The sequence below is a fragment of the Suricata suricatta genome, chromosome 4 (assembly GCF_006229205.1).
Source record: "Suricata suricatta isolate VVHF042 chromosome 4, meerkat_22Aug2017_6uvM2_HiC, whole genome shotgun sequence".
In the NCBI taxonomy this organism is placed as follows: Eukaryota; Metazoa; Chordata; class Mammalia; order Carnivora; family Herpestidae; genus Suricata; species Suricata suricatta.
The window spans coordinates 68,616,015-68,626,045 of NC_043703.1; the positions used below are offsets into that span (position 1 = coordinate 68,616,015).

Consider the following 10,031-nt stretch of genomic DNA (forward strand, 5'->3'; position numbering starts at 1 on the left):
GCTTTTGTTTGATTTCCAGATTCCTGAGATGAGTATTTTGCCAATTTTGTGCAGAGGGCGCACTGGCCATTGCAATGGTTTATGCCGTACCTATTGGTGGCATGTAATTTTAGAGTAACAGAAAACCATATGCTGTAGAGACTTTGTTCTTAATAAAAGGATATACTAGACATTCCTTGACACGCCCTTCTAAGCTTATGATTTCACAACAAACTGACTACAAAGAGAAGGAGAGTGGTCCAGGCAACTTTGCCTCTGAGACTGTTTCCTAAAGCGAACTCTGTCTCTTACTCACCAGGAATCTTAGATCTTTATCTCTGTGCCTCATATGTGTTTCTCAGTATGAACAAGTAATATACTGTTTGGATCAGTATTCAAGCATTATAAATGGGAAATAATTTCCAACTCATAGCAGACTCTCTACAAGAGGCTTAAGAATTAGAAGATATAGTGGTTATCTGTTGGGGAGGATAGGCCTTCAGCATATTTTACAATTTTGGAAATATTTACAACTTATTAAGTGACTTAGAGAAAGCAAGAATCTTAACGTCTGGCGAAGGACAATTCTTTTTACTTTTAATGATCTTCAAAGGATTTTTGCTTAAGGATTATGTTCCCTCTTTCTTTTCTCTTTATCATTTTCTTTACTAGCATATTCTTTCCTTGGTGCTATTAAAACCTAAGACCGTCCTCTTAACAATGATAAATTATTCCCCTTACAAACCAACAGTTTTAATTACCCTTCCTTTTCTAGAAGTGAAGCACTATGACACAGAGCGAGAGAAAGTACAAGAGAAAATAACTTGCTTCTCTAAGTCACCCCGTAACACAATACATGGGCTTAAAATGGGGTTTTAAACAATGGATAAGTCCTCCTGGCTGGTACCAAGAAAGAGGTTTCTCATACATTTCTTAGTATGAAAGGTCTATTTTTATTCTCCATTGTGGTCCTCGAGGATGCCAAAATGGATTCTGGCTTCCTTGACAATGCAAACATTTTCTTTGCCTTGTTTAAGTTATTTCCTATAGTGCTATTTCCTCCAGGCTCAATTTTCTGTATTGGTGTGACAGCATTTGCTACTGGTTATGTTAAATATGACATTTGTATTATGACACCATCAGAACATTTGCTGACCTGATTCCTGAAAAAAAAGAAACCTATCCAAAATAATGCAGAGGATTCCCTTCTCCAAACCCAGACTGCAGTGCAGTGAAGCCACCAGCGCCAACTATCCCTGGCAAACATCATCTCAGACGACAAAAATACACCCCGCAGTATATGTGCTTATTTGGATACTATGCTGAAGCGTAACACAGTTTAGCCACTCAGCTTCATAGCGATGAAAGCGGGAAAGGCCCAATAAAAAAGCGGCCAGTGGCCAGCGTGAAACCCGAGGACAGTACAGATTTACATTCACTTGGTGGCGTACATACAGCAGGAAATCTAGGTCATTCCTCCATATTTCTAGATAGCATTTAATAATTTTTAAGTGCCACGAGTGTTTTAACTCAAAAATAGAGGGGGAAAAAAAGAGTAGCTTTTCCCTGGTTCTGTATTCAAGGACACTGGCCAAACACCGTTTTGTTTTCTAGAGCTTTCTACCTTCCATTTTCCTGCTGTACGTGCTACAGCATCAGCCCTCTGGGCGAAGAGACCTGGAGCCTGTCCACAGTTAAGACTGTCTCCAAAAGAATATATGAAGGGAATGAAGGAGGATCCTTAAATGAGAAGAAAGTCCCCCCGTCTCCCTCTGAGGTAGGAATAAAAACGTTGTTCTCACCTGATGGAAGAGAGGGCTGTGTGTCACAGGGATTCCCAACCCACCAAAGCACATCCCCAGGACCATATCGTCGGGAGCGTCATTGCTGTAGCAGCGACACTTACTGGCGAGAAGTCTCCTGATGGCTGCTCTGCTGAAGACCATTCTGGTGGGAGCCAGAGCAGACAGAGAAAGGGGTGAGAGCAGCTCCTGGAGCCCGTCAATCGAAATAAAGAAGTTGAGTCAAGAGGCCACATTCTTAAGAAGACATTGACCTCAGCAGTGTTTTACAGCTAACAGTTATTCTGGGGGAATGTTGTGTGCTTTCCATGAAAGGAAAGTTTACTTCGAGGGGGTGTTCACCTACCGAAAAGGCAATCGTATCTTCATTTATTTCTTGAACATGAATACTGTACGATGTTGTTTTCTTAATGTGTCACTGGAACTTAGAGCAGTTCTTTAGCTGTAACACTCAGTGAGATCGATAACCAAATCCACCACATTCCCAGCAAGTGGATGGGCCCAGGCACCTTCCTCAAATAGGCTGACTGACCATAATATCAAATCTAACTGAAACAACCGTACATTGTCCAGGTGATTCCAAGTCTGCAAGCTTCCTGAAGGTGATTTTCAGAAAGAGAAAGAACAGAGAGAGAGAGAGAGAGAGAGAGAGAGAGAGAGAGAGAGAGTTGTCCCAAACAGTGCCATGCTGCTACCTGACCTGGTACGTTGGGTGCTTTCTGGTGGAACTCATGCCCAGTCCTGCCTTTCTGTTCCCTCCGCAGATGCTGCAAAGGCTAGAAGCTATAAAACAGTATTTTCCAGTCTCCTCTGCCACCTAAGACCCAGCTTCCATCTGACAAGGAGGGGCACGGTACTGGGATAGGTGGGGGGAGGGGGGCATCTTGGCTCTGGCCGTCCCTGTGAAGGACACACGTGATGGTGGGCACGGCAGGCCCAGGGCAGCAGAGCACTGATCGTGGTCCCCCAGCAGCAGCTGGGAACGAGGCCCGGGACCGGCTCAGAGGCAGTGCTGTGACCCAGCAGTAGGAGCGGCCACCAGAACCCACTGGGACGGGCTCCAGAACACAACCTTTGCTCAGTGCCTGTAGCCTTTGGGGCAGTCGCAGCTTTCTATAATTACCAAGCTTCAGGTAAAGCCACCTGCTCTGCTTTATTGCTCTGGCCCTTTCTAACACGTCTATAACAAGTTCCTGCAATAAATCTTCCTCTTTTTAAAATATAGATTTTTCCCAAAATATGGGACCATTCTGGTCCTACAGAAGTAATGGTTCTTCTCATATTATGAATAATCCAATAGCTGATAGGGCTGAAGGGACTAATAGGGTTCACAAATTCATTCCCAATAGGTCATGAGTTCCTTGAAGGCAACACTGTCTAAAACATACCCGTATACTCCCAGAGCCGAAGGCAGGGCCTCGCACACACTACGCATTCAGCAAAACTGGATGCATCAAACAAGTGGGGATGAAGCCGCCTTTCCCTCCCAGGGAGAAGGAGTTCGTGAATCAGTCTAATAGGAAGGAAAACAGGACAAAGACCTTGACTACAATCCCTGATGCGAAACTCAGCTGGGCTCAGTCCAACGTAGTTTAACCCGAGTGACCACATGCTGGCAACACAACAGCACACAGGACACTCTCTCTGCCCCGGCAAAGAGGCCAGAAGACACGATGGAACAAGACCAAGCAAGAGGAAAAAGCAGCTCTTTAATTAAGACGATACAAGGAAATCAGACTACACAACTAGAAGAAACAGTTCTGGGGGCCCCTGGGTGGCTCAGTCAGTTAAGTGCCCAGCTGGGGCTCAGTTCATGATCTCACAGTTAGTGAGTTCGAGACCTGTGTTGGGCTCTGTGCTGACAGCTCATAGCCTGGAGCCTGCTTCACAGTCTGTGTCTCCCTCTCTCTCTCTGCCCCTCCCCTGCTCATGCTCTGTCTCTCCCTCTCAAAAATGAATAAACAGAGGAGGGGGGGAAGTTAGGGGGAGCGGGAGGAGGAGAAAAAACAACACAGTTCCAGGGCTCAGTCCAACATAGTTTAACCCGAGTGACCACGTGCTGGCAACGCAACAGCACACAGGACACTCTATCTGCCCCAGCAAAGAGGCCAGAAGACACGATGGAACAAGACCAGGCAAGGTAAGCGTCATATTCTTGATTTCATCTCAGGTTATGATCTCACAAGTTCCTGAGTTTGAGCCCCGTATGGGGCTCTGCACTGACAGTGCAGAGCCTGCTTGAGATTCTCTCTAGTTCCCTCCCTCTCTGCCCATCCCCTGCTCTCTTTCTCTTTCTCTCAAAATAAATAAATAAATAAATAAATAAATAAATAAAAAGAGGGGAAAGAAGCAGGAGAAGAAAGAAGAAGAAGAAGAAAGAAGAGGAAAGTAAAAGAAGAAAGAAGAAGGAGAAGAGAAGAAGAAGATGAGGAGGAGGAGGAGGAAGAAGAAGAAGAAACACAGTTCCTGTGACGCGTACTGAAAAGAAAACTGCACATATGAAAACTCACCAGAAATCCTCTTTCTCTCAGAGCCCGGTGCCCACCAGTGACTGGGGTAGCACCGACATGCTGAGTCAAACCTGTGCTCACCTACCTGACCCCAGGAAAAGGGCCTGGGTGAGGGAATGTGCATCAGCTGTAAACAAACATTTCCCTTAAAACATCTATCTGAGGCTACATCAAAGGGAATTTCCTAAGTAAACTACAGTTGACTTTGAACAAGGCAGTGTTAGGGGGCCAGCCCCATCCGCAGGTTAAAATCTGATAACTTTTGACTCCCCCTAAAAGTTACCTACTAATAGCCTAGTGTTGACCTGAAGCCTTACTGATAAACCTAAATAATGACCACAGTGTATGTTCTACATATTATAAACTGTTTTCTTGCAAAAAATCAAGCTAGGGAAAAGAAAATGTCATTAAGAAAATTGGTAAGAAGGGAAAATACGCTTATTGTACTGTACTGTCTTTATTGGGAAAATCCACATACATGTGAACTTGCCCAATCCAAATCCATGTTGTGTAACAGCCAACTGTACCTGTATTCCAATCTGAGCTATAGCTTTTTTGTCTTAAACCCAATTTAAATAAAAACACGTTATATTTTTCTTTTGCCACCATCTACTAGAACAAGAAAGAAAAGGAAAACCCACTCTTTTATCCTGGTCTACTCTCTGAAAAGTTAACTTTACAGGAAGAAAAATAGAAGAGTCAAAATCTGTATTTGTATTTTTTTTCTATTTTCCCCTACTCACACAGAACAATTTTACATTAATTATTCACATACACTAACTGCACATGAGCCTTTAATAATACTTGTTTATTAGTATGCTGATAGGTTATTTCAAAACGAAGTTGCCCCCCCAAAATGGAAAACTACCAGATGTAGCATGGTGTATTTGCTCTGTCCGCCAACTTTTAAATAATTAAAAAGATGTTGAGAAGCTGATAATGTGATTTCTTTTCATCTACAATGTAGATGCTTTTAAGCATAAGAAAAACCGAAATGGGAGGCAGGGGCTTGTGCAAGGCTGTGTGTACAAATCAAGAGCACATACAGAAGATGAAGTGCAGGGCGCCTGGGTGGCTCAGTCGGTTAAGCCTCCGACTTCGGCTCAGGTCAGATCTCACGTTCGTGGGTTCCAGCCCCGCGTCAGGCTCTGTGCTGACAGCTAGCTCAGAGCCTGGAGCCTGCTTCCGGTTCTGTGTCTCTTTCTCTCTCTCTGCCCCTCCCCCCTCTCATGCTCATGTCTCTCTCTGTATCAAAAATAAAGAAAAAAACATTAAAAAAAATTAAAAAAAAAAAAAAGAAGATAAAGTGCATCGGAAACGTGCCCGCCTCTCGTGGTCTTCTAGCAGATGAAAGGGTCCGGGCTATCTTTGGTCAAGAGTTGCCCTTGGCCCCTTCCCAGGAGACTGCTGAAGAGAGTGGTAACATCCTGATCACAGCTTCCAACCCGAACACAGGTAAGAATTTCAAAAAAGTTGCATAAACTGCCCCCAGATATCCACGTGTTCTAGGAGGAAGCAACAAAGTGAAAACCACATGTTGGATTCCAATAGTGCGAAGGTCTCATTTTCCAAACGATACAGCGTCCCTCCACCAAATCACTGGGGTCCACACTCCTGATTCAGCCCTGCTTCGTGGGGCTTAAGAGAGATCATTGAAGTCAAGGGTTTCCACAAACTTACTGACTGTAAACCACAGTGAGAAAACAAGAAACACATTTCATACTACAACCATTTGTATGTGTTGTGTGTGTATAAAACGGTCACAAAACTTCACAAAACAATACTTGCCCTCACTACGTATGATGCACTATGACATTTTGATTTTATCCTATTCCATTTTATATTATGTTATTTTTAAACAATGACTATGATCCATTCATTGGTTTTTTTCAAGCCATTGACTGATCCTGACATGCTTTTTAAGAAAAATCATGTTGGTTCTTAGGCTAGATCATCAGAAAAGTCTACTGAGAAATCATTGAACATTCTGTCTGCCACTTTTTTCAAAGGTTGATAGGAGACAGTCTCATGATGAATGCTTCTGCATCCTTATAAAAGTGCTATTAAAAACAGCGTATTATACCAGTCATCAGTTATATAAAGATCAAGGCTCAGCGTTCATGCATTTGTTTATTCATTTATTCATTGTACCTTGTAAAAAATGAGTCCCTCTGCTAGGAAGTAAAGATATAATAAGAAATGAGACACAGGTGCTGCCTTCAAATAATTCATAATTTAGGTGGAAAACAGAAAGGTAAATAGGCAATTCAATGATAATGGGTTGCAGAGTATGCTATGAAAGTACATTTGAAAGGCATCAAACCCAGATTTGAGAGGCCAGACTAGGCCAAAGGCTTCCAGGAATAAATAATAGCTAGATCGTGTCCAAGGAAATGAGAAAGATGAGCTGGGTGACAAAGACAGAAAGCTGGGGAGGGGAAACAGTGCTATGCAGAGACCAGCAGATGCCAGTCTTGGAGAAGAGGAAAGAAAAAAGGCCTCTGAGGATTTGAAATAAGCCCAGGAATTATTTAAGATGAGGGTGCAGATGAAGGAGCCTGGAGCAGTAAAACAGCATCTGCCAAGGTCATGAGAGGCCTGGTAAGTCTTGATCAGGAATTTCGACTTGATCCTAAAGGTAACAGGGAGGTTACAAAGGAACGCAAAAGACTTTCATCCTCCTGGTAATGAAAAAAAAATCCAAATAAAATTAAAATCACAATAACCTATGGCATTGTTGAAGAGACGGATGGTATGAAGCCCAGACGAACTAGTTTCTAGAGAGAGGAATCCTTCCCAGATGGGTGGCCAGCAGATGGGTCTGGAGTCAGGAGGCAGAGAGAAAAGACCAGCTACAGGTGTTAGCCCCGAGGCAGTGGCCTCAGCAGCACCCAGGGAGGCTGTGGACACCGAAAACTGAAGTGATTAAAACGAGGCCTAATCCCAGACCAGCCTGACTCCAAATGACTGTCTCCTAGTCTTAGATGTCAAAGGTAGGGAAGGGTTCATGCTCTTGGGGAAGAATAAAAGCAAGAGAAGCAAGTGAAGGCCTTGGAGCAGGAAGGCACCAGGATCAGATGTGGTTGCAGAAAGGTCCCTGTGGCTACAGGGTGGTCGATGGCAAAGAGCAGAGGAGATGAGGATTGATGGCAGGATTGATTGGTGTGCCTGGGAGACATGGTGTGACCTAGACCACAACTGGGGAGGTGGAGATAGAAGTGGTATTTAGGAGACTAAACTGACATGACTCAGTGACTGGGTTGGCTTCAAAGTCCCAGGGAACGAGGAAGAGAAAGGATAAAGCAGACTCACAGGTCTCTGAGGCAGGAACTTGTGCATGCCATGTCTTCCTTGAGAGAATGCCACTGGAAAAACACGAAAGCAGGGGCCAAAGTCAGAGGTGAGGCCACGATGGCAGTGCTGGGTCTCATGTCCTGTGAGTCACGCCAGCCTACAGGGTCTCTGGTGGGTGGATGTAGGAATCAGGAGGTCTGGGGAGAGTTGCAGGCCAGGAATAGAGCGTTGGGTGTTTTCAGCATAGCCATGGGGTTGGACAGATCACCCAGGAGAAAACAGCCATTGAAGGAATAGGGAAAAGGAACTGAGAAGGAATGATCAGAAAGGCAGAAATATATAAGGATAGGACCCTGTTCTGGAAAGCTTTTCAAGGAGTAAGCAGTCACCTTTGTCGAAGTCTGCTAAGAGGTCAAACAAGAGAAAGATTGGAGTTAAGCCACTAGATTTGGCTACCGGGTGCTGCCGAGACCTCAGCAAGACAGCCGAGGTGGAAAGCCAAGCATGGCGGTCAGATGGAAGCGGGGGCTAGAGAAGCAGAGATCGTGAGTCCTGGATTCTTGAAGGGGAGAAGAGGGAGGGTGTGGTGGCAGGAAGGAGGTGGTAGGCAGTCCACAGTAACAAGGTAGAAGCTGAACATAAGAGAGGTTACAGTGCCATCTTGGTGGTAACAGTGCCCGCCATGGGCCTGGGAAGGGGGGCAGTGACACTCATGCCATGTAGTTGCCAGCCTGGCACTACCCTGGGAGCTCCTGTAAGGAAGGAACTGTGGCTTCTGCTCGCATCCCCAGTGCCCGCACCCGCTAGGCTTGTGGAGTGAATATGCAGCCAGCTGGAGCGATAAACATGGCTCTGGCGAGGTGAGGTCAGGCACCATTTCAGGCTTCCAGGGCCAGTCTCAGAGACAACAGTGAAATCCAACAGGCAGGGAAGAAAACAAAATAGTGGGGCATCTGGGTGGCCCAGTTGGTTAAGCCTCCGACTTTGGCTCAGGTCATGATCTCACATTCGTGAGTTCGAGCCCCACATTGGGCTCTGTGCTGAGAGCTCAGAGCCTAGAACCTGCTCGGATTCTGTGTCTCTTTCTATCTCTCTCTACCTCCCCCTCTCATGCTCTATCTCTCCCTGTCTCAAACATAAATAAAACATTAAAAAAAAAAGAAAACAAAACAAAATAGTTTTCTTGACAAGTCACTTCTATGTTAAAATTATATTAACACATATGTGCTACAAAATATAGAAACCCATACACATATAATAGGACCCCTTTCAAAGATAGAAAGTTCTGACTCAAGGGATACCATGCCCTAATCCTTAACTGGCTCCACCACCTCACCCAGAAAATGAAATGCATTACTATAAAGCTGCAAATAGCTTGAGCCCTTTTTTTTTCTTAATTAAGAAGTCAAGGGGCGCCTGGGTGGCTCAGTCGTTAAGTGTCCAGCTTTGGCTCAGGTCAGATCTCATGGTTCGTGGGTTTGAGCCCCATGTTGCGCTCTGTGCTGACAGCTCAGAGCCTGGAGCCTGCTTCAGATTCTGTACCTCCCTCTCTCTCTGACCCTCCCCTGCTCGCACTGTCTCTGTTTCTCAAAAATAAATAAAAAAACATAATAAAAAGAAGTCAGTAGTCCTTGGCCTTTACCCTTTAGGGTGTTTTCAAAGGCCTACCTGGACCCCCATGTCCTCCTGCCAATGACCTCAGGTAGAAGCATGCCACTGCCCAGCAAAGACTAGTGCTCCTGCCCAAACCGAGTATATAATCTTTATCACTAGGCCATTTGAGCAGTGACAAAGGCCATTTTTTCATCTTAAATCCATTCAACATAAGACCATCTCCTCCAGTATCCAAGCAGCCACACCTTATGCTTATGAAAGCTCCACGTCCATAACCGTGTATTAATCACTGAATCAGCTAGAACCAGAACACCGGGAATATGATTCTTAAAGCCCTGAAGCAGGAAGCATTCTGATCTGGAGCATTGCAAAGTAAGAATATAAAGTCCTGACCAGACTTTCAGAGGTTTATAAACCAGTGCCCACAATGTTGCCCGGCACATAGTGGACATTCAACAAATACCTATTGAATGGATTTAAATCACTGCACTTGATAACAAGATTCTCCCTAAATAAACCAACAGCAAAAACTGTAGAAATAATACACTAATTGCTCAGTTCACTTACCCATATAAATCAAATGAAAATCGTTTCCCATAAGAGATTAGGCATAGGGGGATGCTTCATTTAAAAACATTGACTTTTGGGGCACCTGGGTGGCTCAGCTGGTTGAGCATCCGACTCTTGGTTCCAGTTCAAGTCATGATCTCACAGTTTGTGAATTCGAGCCCCATGTCAGTGCCTTGGGATTTCTTTCTTTCTCTCTCTGTCCCTCCCCAGCTAGCTCTCTCTCTCTTTCTCTCTCCCAAAAAATAAACATGGTAAACATTGC

At 44.6% G+C, this 10,031-nt stretch overlaps 1 protein-coding gene across 1 annotated transcript in view; it reads right to left on the minus strand.

The window, feature by feature from the left end:
• Window positions 1–10,031, minus strand: part of B3GLCT (beta 3-glucosyltransferase) — a 93,656-nt gene that overhangs the window by 10,334 nt on the left and 73,291 nt on the right. Inside the window, exons 13-14 of the mRNA XM_029938477.1 lie at window positions 7,604–7,753; window positions 1,782–1,926 (exon numbers count right to left, since the gene is read on the minus strand). Of these exons, the coding sequence (XP_029794337.1) occupies window positions 1,782–1,926; window positions 7,604–7,753 (295 nt within the window). The remainder of the gene's footprint in view (window positions 1–1,781; window positions 1,927–7,603; window positions 7,754–10,031) is intronic.